At 35.3% G+C, this 18,602-nt stretch overlaps 2 protein-coding genes across 4 annotated transcripts; both read right to left on the bottom strand.

Moving 5' to 3' along the window:
• Nucleotides 1-2,571: 2,571 nt before the first annotated feature.
• Nucleotides 2,572-10,168, bottom strand: LOC145621246 (uncharacterized). Of its 2 annotated transcripts, none has more exons than XM_081675985.1 (9): nucleotides 9,928-10,168; nucleotides 9,047-9,474; nucleotides 7,843-7,942; nucleotides 5,749-5,805; nucleotides 5,168-5,291; nucleotides 4,465-4,547; nucleotides 3,966-4,036; nucleotides 3,783-3,879; nucleotides 2,572-3,250 (listed from the first exon to the last, which is right to left on the bottom strand). In XM_081675985.1, exons 2-9 carry the CDS (start codon nucleotides 9,376-9,378, stop codon nucleotides 3,194-3,196), a joined length of 921 nt encoding a protein of 306 aa, XP_081532111.1. In that variant the 5' UTR covers nucleotides 9,379-9,474; nucleotides 9,928-10,168; the 3' UTR covers nucleotides 2,572-3,193. The 2 variants fall into 2 exon arrangements, with proteins under 2 accessions (XP_081532111.1, XP_081532112.1); XM_081675986.1 differs by having other exon boundaries at nucleotides 2,572-3,253; nucleotides 9,928-10,167.
• A 1,928-nt stretch (nucleotides 10,169-12,096) lies between these two features.
• On the bottom strand, nucleotides 12,097-18,241 carry LOC145621229 (uncharacterized). Of its 2 annotated transcripts, none has more exons than XM_081675968.1 (5): nucleotides 17,810-18,241; nucleotides 16,137-16,259; nucleotides 15,436-15,535; nucleotides 13,258-13,451; nucleotides 12,097-12,895 (listed from the first exon to the last, which is right to left on the bottom strand). In XM_081675968.1, exons 1-5 carry the CDS (start codon nucleotides 18,164-18,166, stop codon nucleotides 12,545-12,547), a joined length of 1,125 nt encoding a protein of 374 aa, XP_081532094.1. In that variant the 5' UTR covers nucleotides 18,167-18,241; the 3' UTR covers nucleotides 12,097-12,544. The 2 variants fall into 2 exon arrangements, with proteins under 2 accessions (XP_081532094.1, XP_081532095.1); XM_081675969.1 differs by having other exon boundaries at nucleotides 12,103-12,892.
• Between the last annotated feature and the right edge of the window lie 361 nt (nucleotides 18,242-18,602).

Raw genomic sequence — 18,602 nt, 5'->3', positions numbered from 1 at the left:
TTAATGCGAAGCCTGAAAGTGATTAATTGAGCAATGATAATTTTTGATCGAGTTTTCCTGTTTTAGTATCTCTATGTCTTTAGAGTTCCAATTTTAAACTAGTGAAATGTCATGAGTGATTGTTTCCGTGGAAGAATTCGTTGACTATGAGTTAGGTTATGTCTAACTATGTGTAGAATTCTACAATCTTTTTCTTGGGATTGTAATGCTTGATATTTCTTCTATGGATTTTGTTGCGATTTTCACTGAGTTTTGTTGGAAGTCTTTACAGCTAAACTTGTGATGGATGAGTCGTTGCTACAATATAAGTTTTTGAATTTTCTTGATTATATGTGAGCATTTGTGTCTATTTGGTAATGCTATGTTTCTTGGGAGATATGCTTAGTCTGACATTGCTTATTATGTAAGTAGATTAAGCAAGTATACTCTTAACTTGAGCAATGATGATTAGATTTTTTTTGATGAGGAGTTTGCACTATTGCAAGTTTCCATGAGTTTTTAGAGTTCGACAATAAGTTCAAACATAAGTGGTTATGTCTGCACCACTACGGGGTGGAGCTATGTTTTGGAAATTGTGCAAAGCAACCTTGTTTATGTTTGTTTTGGAATAATCTAAATTTATTGCTCTTGAATTGACAGGTTATGAGACAAGATGGTCAAAAGTATATGGCTCTTATGAGCAAATGGTTTTGCAAATATCCCATTGAAGGGGAATTCCTTGTAATTTGCAAGTCGTGATTACTTTTGATTAAACCATGCCTATAATGGTTGATGTCAAAGATGATTTGGCGAATGGGGTGATATCACTAGACTACATAAAGTCTAAAAGAAATGTTACGGATCCGTTAACTAAAGGCCTTGTACAAAACTAGTATTGGTAACATCTGAGGGGATGGGACTAAAAGCCCAAAGTATGAATTATAAGTAATCAACTCCTACTCATTATGAGTTCAAAGGGGAACGTTATGAAATAATTCGGAAGCACAAAATTTAATTTTTGTCCATCCCTAGATGTTTGATGTGTGCTTGCTACAAATGGAAAGAGGTTGAGCATATGGCTCTTAATGAACCCATATCCATATTTTTGGTGGTGTGATGTAGCTCACACTTGATGGGATTCACCTACTTAGGTGTGGAAGTGTGGCCGCTTCCTATGAGTATTGGGTGGGCTAATACTCTAGAGCACCTATGAGCATCCAGGCTGGACGTATGGCCAGTATAATGCGTCACCTTTATTCTCGGGATTTCAGAATATTACACATGTTCAATTGTGTGGCTCAAAGTGACGGGTCCCTAACTCCCTATTAAGTTCAAGACGAAGGTCACTTGGTAGGTGAGGGATCATAGCTTGATGTCCACTATGTGTTAATTCAAGTCGCGAGACATTGACACTTATGCAATTGTTTTGTTTTGCCCAGAATTCATTTTTCTTCTTTTCTTTTTCCTCATCTTCGAATCTGTGGGGGATTGTTGGAAATTCTTGATGAAAAAACAAGAAAATAGTGGTATTAATGTGAGGTACATGTCCCACATTAAAAGAACCTAGACACTTGGTTGAAAGAACGTAGACACCTTTGTGTTTGTAACGTATCCAGTCACTTGGCTAAATGAACCTAGACACCTTTGTGTTTGTAATGTATCTAGTCATTTGGCTTAATGAACCTAGACACATTCGTATGATTACCATGAGTTGTTTTCCCCTATAAATACCCTTGCTCTTATCAGTCATAAATACAACAACCATCACTTTCTCTCTTCTCAAAAATTGTAAAACACGAGTTTAATCATTTCTGTTTTCTGGGCAAGTATTCTGAGTTCCAGTCGGGTTTGTGAGTGCACACAAATTCCGACGCCGTGCTTATCCTGGAGGGCGACCGCTAGATGTCTACTGCACCGGGGTAGCGCGGAATCGTCTTTTAGGTCAGTGGTTTACCACGACGCGGCAATTGTCTATTGGTCTACACAACATTAAGATAAGTATCTTCGCTTAATTTGCTTATCTACTAACAGATATCATATTATTTTAAAATTTTAAATGAGAAAATTAAATTTAAAAATACAAATCAAATTAAATTAGGATTTTTAAAGAGTTTATCGAAAAAAATTAGTTTTTTTTGGGCTAAATGTCGCCAGAGTTTATTGTTTTTACCACGTTGTCACATATGGACAATGTAGCCAATCAGTTTATAATCCCAAAACTAGTGTGTAGCCCAAGCATTACACCGGTTGCTACTTTAATTAAACCTTTTTTTTTTTTTTTTTTGAAACCACTTTAATTAAACCTTGTGATTATCAATTATATACATTTATTTTCATGTTATAACATAGTTTATGATTGGCTTAGATGGTTAAGTAACTATCTTTCTTATAAAAGCCCCCTCGTTAGTCGTACTTTATACGAAGTAATTCTTTCGAAATTAATTAACTGACAAGGGGAGTTTAAAATAAAATAAAAAAAAAAAAACAAGCAAATCTAGTCCTATAGTACAATTGTTCAAATAAATTAAGCAAAACTAATTGTTCTAATATCAACACTTCAACAGCAAATTGATAATTTTTTGGCCAATTCAGTGAGAAAATTAGATTACATGTAGATAAAAAAATAAAAATCAGATCAGTACAAGTTCTACAACAATACAAGTTATACAACAATGCCTTGTCTTTGGCAGCAGCACAAAGATGGAGAAATTAGTTCTACTCATCCACCATAATACACAATAAAATTAAAATAAAGCTTCTTAGGACGAAATGCTCAAACGAAAGCTACAGAATCATCCTTGTTCGAGTTCTAGCAACTACCATCACACTGGCCTATTGGGGGTAAGAACAGGGTTATAACTTATAAGTGTAAATGGCAACCCTAGCATGTTATTTTCTTTACTTAATACTTCAGTGACATCAACCTATACACAGTTTAGCTCAAGATCAAGAGACAATAGATGGCCAGATGCTCTGAGACACATGTTCTTCTTAAGTAGTCGGCAACCTCTGCATTTTCATGATGTGACGTGATGCCCAGATTCCCATTTTCTTCTGATGTCAACCGGCAGGTTCAAAATTGTGTTCTCTACACACAGACCCAATATATGCAACTGAATCGTACACAACATAAAGGAGGTCCTAAATAAATTTACAGCAAAAGCTTCTGTACTTGTAGTTCAGATCTTCACCCAATACTCCTGCGAATCCTCTATCAACATCTTGACTCCAGCTTGGGTTGCAATCCTCTATGCATTCCAAACATCATTGTCTACTGGAACGTCAATAAAAAATAATTGTTAGTTTGCATTAACATTATGTTTGCCACAGAATACAAACATAGGCATGATAGGTCATCTTTATTTCAAATTTTTGCCTTACAGGTTGAAATATGAAAGGAAAGAAGATTGCATGAGATCAGCATTAGATGACAGCATTCTTCACTACTACTGTAAGACAACGGAGAGGTAAGCGAATGAATCCATTTAGCAGATAAAAGTCGAAAATATTTACAGGTTGTTTCCCCTTCATACATAATGCAGGGGATAATCAGCAAATGAGAAGTTGAGAACGATGATTGTGGTGAAAAGGTGGAGGGGTAAAGGGGTGGAGAAAGAAATGAAGTGAGACAGGAGTCATGGGACAATGGAAGAGGAGAAAGAATGAATGTGATGGAGACTACTTTTCATATTTCAATCAATTTCTACAGAAACAATCTTCATAGCTAACTCCAAGCAATCCTTGGGACTATCTAAACGTACAAAACGACTGAAATAAGAATAAGACAAGACATAAGAAGCTACCGAATTATCACGTGGCAAGATACTATTTGCAAGATTCTGATCAATAGATATTGGAAGCTCTTGCATCTGGCCAAGTTTTCCTGAAAGCTCTTTCATGCTGCAGTAGATCAAAGTTTGCAATTACAAAACCAGAAGAAAACATGGCAATTTTACTTTAGTGATTAAGAAATAAGGAATTCATACTCATTCAGGATGGCAGTGATATTGTTAATGTTGTCTCTTGTACGACAAAAGAGATCAATGTTATCCTGCAACTGAACACAAATATTTGTTTAAAAAAAAAGATTACCAACCAAATCAAAAGAGGACAATATTGAGGACCTATATCAACTATTAAAAGAACCCAAAAGCAGTGTTCAGTTCACATGGAGGCTGACCAACGTACAATACCAGTGTACCACATTAATTATAAAAGTTATTCAGATTCAAATGGCAACACTCAAGACAACAAAAACACCTCAGGTATCTCATGAACATTATACAATATTACAAAGTGGCAAGTACAGGTAACAGTGTCTTTGAGGACTTTGACAACTAAAAGAGGAATTTTAATAAAATTTGATATCAATGCAGTTTGGCTAAATACACAAAATGCAAGACTTGAGAGAAATACGAAGTTGACAATCTTGCGCTATATAAAATAAAAACTTCCACATTTCCATTCCAGTCAGAAGAAGCTAACCTTCAGCAATGATATATTACTGTTAATATGATTTAAGGCTTGAATATTCTGCTCCAATAGATTCTTAGCTTTGCCGGTCAACACTGTTATCAATTAAAATCCAAAAAAAGATTAATAGGAGCAAAATGCGAATTGCATATAGTAAACAAGTGTGTACTTGGCCAACTGCCAAGACCTTTATCAAATTACAACTTAGACCGAATATAGGATATACATTGTCTAGATGAGTGTTTCAATTAATTTTGAGATTTATTTTTACAGCTTCAAACTGGCTTCTGGAAATGATCTACATGGAGATCTCATTTTACCTTTCGTTTTAGACTCCATTTCATAACAGAAAACTTAGAATTTTGCTACGTTTTGAGCAGAAAAAGTCCTTTAGATATGTAAATTGTTTTGCACAAAAGGCCACACATGAGAATACGATACATATTCGCATCAACATTTCAGAAAATTCCTTCAGACATGGACAAAATTTTCAAAGGTCCAAGATGACAGCCACTAAACTTGGAAAGAAATGTCAAAAGCTATGATGATAAAGTTGATGGAAAATTGTCATTTGTACATACATCAATGCAAACAGACATAGACAAACTTTCTCTAACATAATAAACATAGACAGACTTTCTTTCAAACAATATGCTTCGTAAAAAATAAGTGTTACACATCAGATGTCCAAATTTATAACTGTTGAAAGACAGACCTTGACATTTTACACGCTGATTATGATCCATCTGATTCGGCTGTAGAGAATATGGAGTCATGTTCATGTTAGATATTGAAGGTGATGGTAAATTAGTCTTTGAAGATGATTCCACAAATTTATCCTGGGAAAGTACAAAGAATATCATTAGATAACAAATCATTAACACAAAATTTCAAACTAGCAACAGAATTACCTAGGTAGGCATACAAGTTCACCAAGCATGATTTATACAGTACTAGCATACTGTCTCCTAAGAGGCAGATAAAATGCATGAAAGAAAATTCTACTCTGTAGTGCATTACTTGATAAGCAAGTCATTCTTACATTTCATTGGTTTTTAAAAGCTTCGGAAAAATAATCACCAACAGCATAGAGAAGTGAACCAAAAAAAAAAAAGAATGGAGGAAGTAACAAACACATTCACATTAAAGCATGAAGTGCACTTAATAAGTTTATTTATTGGAAAACCCATACAGACCTTAACCCACATGTCCACAACACTTATCAGCCTACTTCAAACAAGAGAATAGACCATGAAGAAAATGCATACAGCTTCATACAAACATCGTCAACCATACCTTTCTGTAATTTCCCTTCCTTCCCAAGTGCGATTCTTCTTGTTTTCTCCGCTTTCTCTGTGAAAACGCAAAGAATTTATTTGTCAGAACCAAATGCATATCTAGTTAAATAGTTTATATAAATAAGATAATTTACTAAATCCTACTATGAATAATTGTTTAGCAATCCATCAGCTGAAAGCACAATAAAATAACGATCTTCATAATGACAACTTGACAAGTAGATGTATTCCCCACAGGGATACAATTAGGGTTCTGGTTTCCCTTTAATTTTGAGGAATCCTAGTTAGTGACCTATGTTTTTGCTTCTTATATATGGTAGCCAGGTTTATGGAGAGGAGGGGATAAGAAAGAAAGAAGAATCTAGAGATTAGGGACACTAAGTGAGATATCCCATGCACAATGAAGGAGAATGAATTAAGGGGGTGCCAGTTGAAATTGGTTACACAGTATGGGCCTATGGCGACAGGGGCTCAAACAAATTCCATTTAAAAGTACAAAGAGCTTTAGGTGATATGAATCATTTTTTGACACTAGATCAAGGCAATGGCTGGAATCTTAAAGCTGGATTTACTTTTAAACTAATCTGTCCACCAACTTAGATATAGAGGTTTCCATCGATCTTTGGTATCGTACAAACAACTATAAATCTATGGGCACTCTTGTGAGTAGCTACCCTTTTTTTGGTTAAACTGCCTTCTGGAACAGTTTTGCACAAATCACTACCTCTGCTGTATTTTAGAGCACATTTGCATCAAACAAAGAGGCACGCCTTCAGTACTAAAGTGTCCCAATAAGATAATTGTTAGAAGAAATGAAAATGTATTTCTCACAAAAGTTCACATAAATAAGCACAGAGTTGAGGACCTGTGGAAAGAAGCATGAGCTGCTCCACTTTACCAGAGAAGCTGAAAGACCCCAATGGCATTTTAGCAAAAATGTTCTACGTCAGACCAAATTATATTATTTATGGAGAGCTCAGGAAAATAAAAATACCCAAAACTTTCCACCTGATTTAACATCATTTAAACATAATGCCTACCCACTGATGTGTGAAATAGGAAAGATGGTTGGAAATAGTGTTATACTTGATAATGACATCAAATTGGAGACATATCTAACGAGACACTTGCCTTTTGCAAACTAAATCAAAGGTGATACTGAAATCTCATTCTTCGAATATATGGTGTGGAATTTATCCTCGCATCACACATAATAAACATCCATATCCACCCAGAACAGTGGATTACCTTAATTGTGGTACCCTTCAATTACTCCCCAATATCTTCTCATTTGGGGCAAGGGATATCTCTGATATGATCTTCTGCATTTCACCACGGCCCTATGAAGTCTTGCATCAATAATTACAACAAATAAGGCCAGAAACGAAATTTTGTTATAAAACTATGGCACTAGAAGCCTTAATCAGCTAGGCTCTGTGAAGGAGCAAAAAAGTGGAGCCATTGACTTCTGTCCCTTATGTGCAGGTAAGGGAAAGTTTCCATTACAATATCATTTTACTTTTTAGATAAGTTTTTTCAGCACTTCAGCAGACTTCTAAAGGGGATATTCCTGATATGTAACAGCAGTAATTTAAGTAGAGAAATGTGTTATGAAATACTAGAGGAAAGAGCTGGTGGTAGCTATTGTAAAACAACCTATCATAATGAAGAAGGGATCATGGCAGTATCACAAGAGAGAAGAAGAGCAGGTTGTTCTACTTGGTTGTCGAAGTGAGAAAACTTCAGTCCTTGCATCTTTACTTTACAAGTCACAAAGATCTTCACTTGAAGATTTTTTGCTATGTATGAAACTAAGTCTATCCAAAGGTTGTCCTTTGCCCTATTCTTCCCCTATTATCCATTGATTCCATTCTAAAATAAACCATAAGTAAATGGAAAGAAAAAACACAATATTGACTACCAGTCCTCAGCTCAGATATTTAAGTGACAACCTATATCATATTCCCATTAAAGTTGATATTAGACAACCATCTATTGCTAAAAGAAGATAAAGCTCGTAGATTTCATTATTATGTAAACTTACAAGGATGGGAGAGAAGATAGTAGATTAAGCAAAAATTGAACAGCTTACCGTCATCCACCGACATCTGAGAGCAACATCACGTACAGTTTTGTCTCGCAAAAGAGCGGCAATTTTGATGTACTTCAAGATACTAGGCTCATCCTTATACCTGGCAATCACATATTAAAAGTAGGGCAGTAGGGTTAATATTAAATTTTTGGCAACTTAGAAAAAATGGGAAGTATTAGGGCATAGAATAGCAATAATAGGCTCATAGCATAAATGACTATATTGAGGGGATAACTTTGGAGATCACATTGCGGGGCCATATATAAGTAATGGAACGTACAGTTCAAAGGGGAATCAGGAAAGATAATAAAAAGGGATATCAACTAATGTAGTTATGTGGTTACTGGTTAGTTAAGAAATGAAAGCTTATTCCCTCTCAAGATGTTTGGTTCCTCGCCAAAAATGAAAATTACTACGTAAGTCATCTGCGGAATCTTCTACCCTTATAGTTATCATGGCCAATGTGAACGCTTCAATCCCCTCACAACCCCACTCCCACCTCATCTCACCTTCCCACAACGCTGGCATCCCTAGTTCTTCACTTTATACCTGAGAGTCTGAGACACATTTCCTCTAGCACCCAAAAAAAGATTCTCATGTAGATTGTAATGCCTAGGGGAGGGCAAGGGAATAAGAAAAACCTCCAATGATGAGTACACGGCTACATGCAGCATAATCAGCAAAAGGCATTACAACATCTCAACCAGATATATAGACTTAATTTAGTAATGAGAGTTCTGTTTCCGTTACTTAAGGACCCCCAGAAGAAATGGTCCCTATTCCCTAATATTCAAGTTTCCATAACAAACTCATTCTGAAAAGGAATAGACAAAGCAACACAATAAGGCTAACCTAAAGAACATTTGAGAAGTAATAAACATGAATAGATTTGTTAAAGACAATCAAGAAGTTGACAAACTTCGCCGATGATGTTAGGTATGCATGTCTTCACTAGCAATCTTCTACTTATATACTTCACAGCAAATGATCACTGTAGCAGGGCAACAGAAACTATTCTTTTCAACTAGCTAGAAGACATTATAGTTGACACTTCACTTCACACATTTCTAAAAATTTGGGAACATTAACATAGCACATATGTTTAAGTTGAGTCATAATCCACAAAAATACTTCGTATATATGTGAAAGTGTAGGTTTAAGGCCGTTTAACTACCAAACATAACCTAAAGAATAGAGTACTAACCTGACAAGGCCATCTTCCAATTTGTACTGCTCTTCCTCTGTCCACTCAACAGCGAGGCCAGCATCGTGCTTTAGCCCAGGCACCGAATCCAAAAGAAGAGTACCGGATGAACTGCCAACAGGAGTTGTGGTGGGACTGCTACTACTAATGATGCTAGAATTGTCACAAAACATTAGATATCCATTACTACTATTCATCCCATAATAGTTACCAATCGGGATAATCTCCGACGTGCTATTTACTGCCCCCGACTGAAACGATATAGCATGTCGATGCAAACTAGCAGCTAGGGCGTCTTCCTGATGAAAGCTTGTATTAGACTCTGCTGCCATCTTTACTGGCTCCAATCACAAAATTCACAAAGAACTACGCCCGCAAAAGAATCGTACTTTCAAATGTCACATACTCACATTGCGTGAACTCTACACCTAGAAATCAGAATCAAATCATAAAAAGCACTTTTAAGTCTATAACAACACATAAATAATTAAAGAAGCTCAAAGAGGAAAAAAACACATAAAATTCAGCTCAAAACTTCAAATAACCTCATCTAGAATCACTAAAGGAGCAAACTTTAACTAAACAAAAAATTAATTATAGCACAAAAATTAATTACCTTAACCTAATTAGTAATTAGATACCAAAAACAGCTAAAAATAAATCAAACTGAAAAATTACCAGAAACCCACAAAAATTAGGAAAGAAGAAGAGTTAATAATCAAAGCCCAGTAAAAATTAACAAATTCCCAGAAACCCCAGAAGCAGCTCAAAGTTGAAATCAAAGGGAAGCAAGAAAATCAAACAGAAAATTCAAAAAAAAAAATCCCAAAAGCAATAATTGAAAACCCTAATAAAGAATCAAAAGTAGAGAGAGAAGATACCTCTAAAATATTGAAAAATAGTAAAGGGTTTATGAGATTTCTTCTTTATCTTCCTGGAAAAATTTAAAAAAACCCACAAAACAAAACAAAAAACCCAAGAAGCACCAGCAACGCTACTACTTTAAAGTGTGTTGCTTTATTGTGAATTGAAGAGAGAGATTGAAGAAAGAAGGGGTATCTGCCAATGGGAAGGCGAAGAAGGGGGGGCAAAAAGGTGGGTGGGGGAAGAGAGAGAAAGAGAGAGTGAATGTATGCGTTGGTGTGTGAGAAAATTATGAATTTATTTTTCCAGGTTTTGTTGTAGTGTGTGTTGTTGCAGATCTTGGAATTCAGCAACAGTGAGAATCCCAATAAGGCAGCATTTGATGCCAATTATTGTGGAGCCTCACATCCCTTCGCCTTTTTCTCTCTCCTCCCTCCTTTACCTACGATACGATTGAACCAGCATCTTTCACAAGTATACGATACTATTGAACCCGGCATCTATTACGAGTGTACTAATTCAAGTCATAGTTTGGTCTCTTTGAAAAGAGAAATGCAATTTTCGTCCTCGAAAAAAATGAGCGATTTCTTTAAATAGTGCTAAAATATGTCAAAAAATTTAAAGTATGGAGTAGCATCCATGTTAGCAATCAATGGCAAACTAAATTAACGATTAGCATATCAAACTGCGCGCTAATTTAGCTGATGGTTAACTATTTAACTACCAACATGTGTCTTAAGTCTCACCTTTCACGCCATTTACATGAAAAAATCACTGATTAGGTTAGCTGTTTTGCCTTTCACTAAATTGTCAAATCAATTAGCGCTTTTATGATAAACCTAAAATTCTAAAGAAAATTATGTTAGTGTAGACAATATGTAGTGACATCTTTGTAAATGTAGTGTAGTTGAACCCTTTAAGCATTACTCAATATACAAATCGCTCTAAAAAAATAAGTCCTTATTAATTTAATTCATGACTTTGAGATCATAAGTGATATCTCTTATCACTAGACTAAGTATTACCCGATAATTAGGTATCTTACTCGTAAAATATTGAAATTGTGTTGGTGTGCTTTCTTTTATATTTTGTTTTGTGTTATGTTGTGTGCTTTTTTATTTTGCATTGTGTTTTTTACATGCTTTTTTTATAATATGTCCTTTCCACCCTTCTTTCCCAACCATTTTGCAACTTGCAAGGAAAAGAAGAAACAATGCTCAAAAAGAAATGAAAAGGAACAAAGAAAGTGCGCCAAAGAGGTGTGCATAAGCATAACTACTATTATATACACATGCACTCTACAATTTTTTATTTAGTTGTACATAGTAGAAATCCATTACTTTGTTCATATAAGTTCATAATTATATTTAACCTTTAGGCTATAAAATAAGGATTTATTGTACTTGATTGTATTAATTTTTGTTTTCTTTAGTTAGATGAAGCTGGAAATAAATATCTCTTGGGTTTAGTAAGACTCAATCTTATGTTTCCGCATGAAAGCTATAAGGATCTGTTCACTTCAGCTTAATTTTAGTTCCAATCAGTTCAGTTGAGCTCTTAACTTCCTTCTCCATAAAATATCCATTTCAGCTCAGTTCAATTCAATTCAGCTCACCACCAATCAGTTCAGTAAATGTGAACAGGCCCTAAGTTTAACTGACTATCCTAATCTCTTTTTTTTTGGGTGCAATGACTATTCTAATCTCTTCCTTCTTGTAGTTATTACATTGGTATTTAAAAGTGAAAAATAAAAATGCACTAATAAATTTATGCATAATGTGTGTTATGGTGCACCGAATAAAAAAGAGTTTATTTTTTATGGTCAAAGAATAAATAGCGGGTTAATATCTAAATGGAAGCGAACAATTTACTATACAAGTTAATATCTCATATTGCGTTAAAGCTCTTATATGACTATCACAAGATTTGTACCGTGATTGATAAACTTTGGTGGGAATGAAGATAATGACATATGAGTAGTTCATGCAGCTTCAAACCTAACTTTCAAAAGTTTAGCTAGAATATAAATTCTAAAAACAACAATTTGTACATTTAATATGTGTCACAAGCACATTGATTCAATGACAAAAACACTAGGATTATAATTAATTCTACAACTTGTTTGAACTCGATCAATAATTCTCACTCACTCCCCATCCTAAACTTGAGTGCAGTAATGATCAATTTCGCACTATTGTATCAATCATATCAAAACAATGTACTCTGGAAAAATAAAGTCCTATCTCTGATAACTCCATAATTTCCACAAGCACAAGTCTTTGCAGAAGAAAAAGAAAGAAGATCAGAGCATCACTTTATAAAACAAGAATTGACATATCTAAGAATGCTTCACATAATAGTATATAACATTCAACCCATTTTCGTCGGTTTTTATTGCTGTCACTTGTAGGCTTATAGCCCAATGTCAATCAGACATCCTTCCAGCTGCATAACCTTTGAACGGATAAAGCTATATGTTATAAATTCTATCAGCAAGCAAACAGAAGTGCAGCACAGAAGCACAACAGCAAATTTACAAGAAGCATATCAGAGAATTTACAGCCAATATAAGTCCTATTTTTTGCAGATGAAGTGAAAGAAAAGCCAAGAGCATGTCTACTACACCAAAAAAGGTCAAGAAGCTGCCAACAGCCGACTGCGAGCACGAGCTCTCTCAAGTGCCTGTTGTCTCTTGGCTTCCATTAGTGATTTTTGATCTTCTGTAATCTGAGTAGGGTTGGAGCTGCCAGCTCCTACACCAGATGATTGGTCTGAATTCTTCATTGATTTGTCACCCAGTGTAGCAGCTCTTTCAAGAGCCTTCAGTCTCTTGGCTTCCATCAGTGATTTTTGTTCTTCAGTGATCACTATAGGATTGGAATTTCCACCATCACCTAATGATTGATCTCTTTGTTCGATTGAACTGTCACTTGGTGGTAGATCAGCACTTGTGGTGTTAGATTTCCTAGATATGGATGTTTCCTGCTGCAAAACAAGCATCAGTAAGAAAAAATCTTAGGTACCCCAGCCAAAATAGATAAACAAAAAAAGTTGACACAGGTCTACTATTTATGATCAATTTATCAATTTATTGGCTTCAATCTATCCCTCGATTAATTTCCTTGAGCTCGACAATTATTCCATTCTACTGCTTGCATTTGATCTAGTTTTGACAAGTTCATTATGCCAACTAGTTCATTATAGAACTTGGTGGCAGATCAACTTGGGACGGCTATTTGGCATAATAACTTGTCAAAACTAGTAAACTAGTTCATTATGCTTTTCAGAAAACAAACAAAATAAACTCAACCAAGAATCTGAGACCCTGGTAGAGGTTTGGAACTTACTTCAACAGTCTTGTCATATATTTCATTGAGCATGTCTACATGCATGTCATCATCATCATTCCCATTGAAAGGCATGTCATGCATCTCATCAGCATTAGTCCCATTATAAGTCAAGTCATGCATCTCATCAGCATCATTTCCATTTAAAGGTAAGTCCTCTTGGTCATGAGTAGGCTTGTCCACATTTAAAACATCTGAAAGAATTGGATGGAAACAATCATGTGAACAACTGAAATCCATATAGAAAACTTTAAGTGCAGATGTACATAAATGTCACTGATTGAGTATGAGTTAAACATTCGACTTCAAATGTTATGTATAGCTGCCTTGAGTTGATTTCTCTTGGAACCTAAAAAACTGTAACTCAAGTCCTACTTCAGCAGTGAGGGGGTTTCCTTTTGACTTCAGCTAAGACAGATATACATCTCAGAGAACATAATAAATATGTGATCAAAGTTCATCTTTATGGCAAAAGGGTCCTCAGCCCATTGTTAAGGAAAAAAATTCCTACATATTCCCTAACATCACACATCAAAAGGTTTCTTGTGAAAAAAACCAAATAACAGATACTTCCTCCGTTTTCTTTTAGATGCAACACACACTTTTTCACGGTATTTAAGAAATGTGGGGTTCACATGATATAATACACTTTTAAATGGGATGAGTGGTTGTTAGGAGTGTAATTTAGTGGGTCATGTGCTTTAAATAAGGGAAATAGTATAGTTTTTCCCTAAAATAACTTTCCTTTTATAGTGTGTTGCAAGTATTGTGACATTTCCTTTTTAGGGAAGTGTTGCAAGTAAAAGAAAACGGAGGAAGTATATGATGTTACAGCTAAATGCTTTTGAAAATAGCCAAACCTGAACAGACTAGCTAACAAGGGTAGCCTCAACCCCTTCAGCTATGTTTGGATTAGAGAACTTGAATGGAGGGGAGGGAGAGTGACGTATTAATTTTCTTATGAAAAGAGTTTAGAATCAAATTTTTTTTTCCAAAGAAGGAAAGACTTGGAGGGAAACCCAAGCCTACTTCTCACTTCCCCCCTCTCCTCCCTTTCCCATCCCCTCCCACCATTGCTATGAACTCCAGAGTTCCAGACACACCTAATCTCATCATGTCAATCAATCATACTTGTATTAGAAGGAAAAAAGTTCAAAATGTTTATGTTGTGATTTCAAGAAAGCCAAGTAGAATAGGGCCCTAGCATGATGACCTTTCATATCACAATTGAAAAGGCCAATAAGTTTAATCAGGCAGTCAATTTCTTTACCATCTTTGGATGGGCAGGACATGAACCTGCCAGTTAACAAAACTATTGCTCAGTGCTCACAATAATATCCCTTCCCATCACTTTTATTAAAATTTTAGGGGTTGGAAGTACATCAGAAAGAAAACTAAGGCCATGATTTTAGAGAAAGGCTTCCGATTACTTTCATGCTTCAATCCCTTAAGCAATCCCAAATTTTCAATTATTTAACAACCATGTTAGGCCAAATTTTGAAAATGCAGCCCAGGCTTGGCCCATGGCCAAGGTAGCTTTGTGTAGGGCCAGGTCTTCCTGCTTACTAACCTGAGTCGCTGCTCACTCTAACCATGTTAAGATTCATCCTTTATTCAGAATTTCATCTAAGTCATATTGGTCATCATTGTCTGTGGGTAAAAAAGATAATAATAAGCAAAGGCTCAAGAGCTCTCAAATTCTAAGCCAAGTTGATGGGACAAACAGAGATTGAAAAGCATAAAGACGAACCTAAGATGGACCGAAAAATAATGTTAAACCTTAGATCATCATAATTAAAGTGGATCTGATTAACATTGGGTTTCCGTCTCTCAAAAGATCAGGGCAGAAACCAGACTATAGAATTAAATCATGTCATTTATCCATTCAAGACCATTGCAAAACCAACTTAATATGACTGATAGCAACATATAAAGAAAATACAAAATAATAAAGTGTTCTTTTCTGGCACATGATAACCTCATCGAACCTCTTATTTGTTTTCTTCAACATGTCCACATTTTCTACCAATAAATAATAATTATAATTCTCCTTGTAAGCATTAATGAATAAGATTAACAGTAGCTCAATCTTCAAAACAGTGTCAAGTTAACACATAAGACAAGTATATCAATTATCAAGTATATTACTCTGTATATATGCATAGCAAAGTAGAATACCTTCTTTATCATACGAGATATCATTTTTCGTAATTGTCTCGTTCAGCTTCGTGGGATCCCCTCCATTAGCAACTCTTTCTTTTAACTCGGCAATGCATGTCTAGGAACATTATATCGAGAGATCAGTATCAAAAAGTAGACAAAGAAAAGGAGAAGTCACTCTAGTACCCTGAGATTTTCCCATTTACACAATGATAACATAATTTAAATCACAAAGTAGATTAGAATGATGACAGACAAGAGGCAAAAAATTATAGTGAGTGCCAGGGTGTTATCACTTATTCATGCTCCCTATATGAATTCAGGGGAAAAAAAATGACTCAGCTTTTGCTTATTTGAAAACAATGGTCCGAACTCCTAATCCCCTTTAAAATATTACAAAGAGAAAAATCACAGAATCATATTGAAATTCAAATAGTCAAGTCACATTCACCAAATCACCACTCTAGATCAGGCAGCTTGGTGATAAGGAACACCAACAAAACTAATTATATTTTTAAGCAGCACTGCTATTGTTGACTAAAAGTACAAATCTGGGAATTTGAATTGAGGAAACTTAAGATCATATTTTAAAAAGTAGTAATAATAATAATAATATTAAGAAAAAACACTTGCCAAAAGAAGAGTCAAACTACATAGAGAGATAACAGCAAGCATTTAAGAATTCTAGGAGAATTAATCATACGAAAAGAAAAATCTACCTTCACACGTTTTGAAGATCCAGCTTCCTCTACCTTGTGTATGAACTGATCAAATGGAAAGTATGGAAGCAATTGCGCATGCCATTCAGCATACATACGAAGTAGATTCCTTAAATCATTAACCTGTAGTAGATAAAATTAACAATGATCACAAATTCACAATACATCAAACGGATAATAATCATGTTCATCCATTATTTTGTACTACATATGTAAATAAAGATTGTAAAGTTTATTTGAGCATTAACAAAAAAAAAAAAAAAAAAAAAAAGAAGGCTCATTTGAGCAGTTTTATACTTCAATTGAATCAAATGACTTCTATAAAGTTCTGACTGTACATTATATTCAACTTTTGAATATAAGTTAAAAGCTTCTTACTCGGGTGCTTATGGCTTGGACACAGGTACATATCAAACTTGGCAATTTTGGGGGGGAAAAAAAAAAAAAAAAAAAAAAACCATGCATTTTACTTAAAATTAAGGGTCTATGTACCCATGGAATGTCAAGGATCCAACATGGGTACTCAATGTGAAATGAAAATTTTGAGTAAAATAAATTATAAAAGAGCTTAATGTTAACAACACATGGAACAACTAGATGAGATAATGACATATATTATTTCTTATAACCAATGTTCCTTCAACACAAGTATAGGTACAAGTATCTGGTATGGATACCTATCCAGGTGTCATTTCCAGACACAAGGACTCTAAAATGACTTGTGTGGGACACAACTTTCATGCAATACATACTTGTGAAAGTTGTGATTCTAAAAGACAATTACATGCCTTTTATAATTACAAATCACATGAAACAGACAAGCAGCAAGACTGCATGGGCACAGCACATATACATAACTTAAATTCAACTATTAACATATCATCAAAACACATGAGTGCTAGACCCAATAGTTATAATAAGCTCAACCACAACTCAGTGTCACTTGAACTATTAATTGAGTGCAAAAAGGAAAAATATGGACAACCCAATACTTGACTATAGCTGGAGGACCTAAGTGGGACTAAGGAAAGCAATGAACTTTGATCAATTTTGACTTGGTGAAAAAAAGATGCATCAGCAATTCAGCATAGATCAGCATCAACACTAACTCAAATGACTCTATCGAGAATATTGCAATCATAAATGCATATCCTTACCCCTACAGCAAAAACCATATTTTCACACTGATACATAACTTAAGAGAAAGAGGCACATCTATATTAGATCCAATTGTTTTCAAAGAAGCGTCATAAGGTTTGCTTCTTTGTGGGATACATTAAGATATCTTAGTACTAAAACCTTCTTTCCACTCTACCATTGACATGTTTCAAATGTCAATTACTGAAACTCTGATCACTTTTTTTAGCCTGCGAAAGCCGTGCACACAGCCATATATGAATAAGTGGAATCACACCAATCCAATAGTAGATTTTACAGCATGTTCAGTACCCACATCCCAATCCACAACGCGGCTCGAACCTTGATCTTACACCATAACAACTAACAAGCACCATTCTAACATAATTTACGATCTCCACCCTTCACTTAAAGGGCGTTTTCAATTTGCTAAAAAAGCGCAACTAATTCTCAAATGAACAAATACACCATTTTCCCAAATTCGTCCTCAATTCAATCAAACAATTAACAGAAAACAAAAAGAATCAAATCTTTACCTCATGACCACGGCCTCTGTACTTAAAATTACGAGGAAAATAGCGGAGAATGTACCCAAGACCTTGCTCAGAAAGCAGCAACTCCGGGGTAAGCTTAGGCCGAGTTCGAGGCGCTTTCTTGGGCTTCGAAGCAGAAGCAGTAGGCTTCAATTGGAAGCTACTGCTGTTGCCATTTCCACCATTGCCGAACTTTGAGAAATTGTTGGATGATTTTGGGTAAGAAGAAGTTGAATTGACATTAGGGTTAGGGTTAGAATTAGGGTTAGGGTTAGAAGGACAGTCGCGAGACCAGTGGCCAGGTCGGCCGCACTTGTAGCATCCCGTCGGAGCTGCGCCACCGTTTCCGGCGTCGCTCATGATCGTAGATTGATGTTGAAATTGCAGAGGATCAGATTTCTGAGATTGGGGATTTGAGTGAAGAAGAGGAACAACTTATTCTTCTGCTATCTATCATTCTATATGAAGGTTCCTCGTTTTGGCGGGTAAAATGGGAGGGAAAAATTTTATTTTCGTTTCGAGTCAAATACGTAGTATTGACTTGAAGCTACGAGTACGGAATAAGGGTCTGTTCTCATTGACTGAACTCAGCTGAACTGAACTGAGGTGAACTGAAATGAATATTTTATAAGAGAAGGAAATTAGGAGCTGAACAGAACTGAATTTCAATGTATGAGAACAGGCCCTAAGGCTTTGTTCTTTTCGCTTGAAATAATGTGTTTTTGCATTTCGAATTTTGTGAAGTCTGGTTTGGCTTGATTTGGTCCGAATTTTTCTATATGGTCTGATTTCACCG

Source organism: Chenopodium album, chromosome 27 (assembly GCF_948465745.1).
Source record: "Chenopodium album chromosome 27, dcCheAlbu1.1, whole genome shotgun sequence".
Taxonomy (NCBI): Eukaryota; Viridiplantae; Streptophyta; class Magnoliopsida; order Caryophyllales; family Amaranthaceae; genus Chenopodium; species Chenopodium album.
The sequence above is the reverse complement of the archived record's forward strand: the minus strand, read 5'-3'. Positions and strand labels throughout refer to the sequence as shown.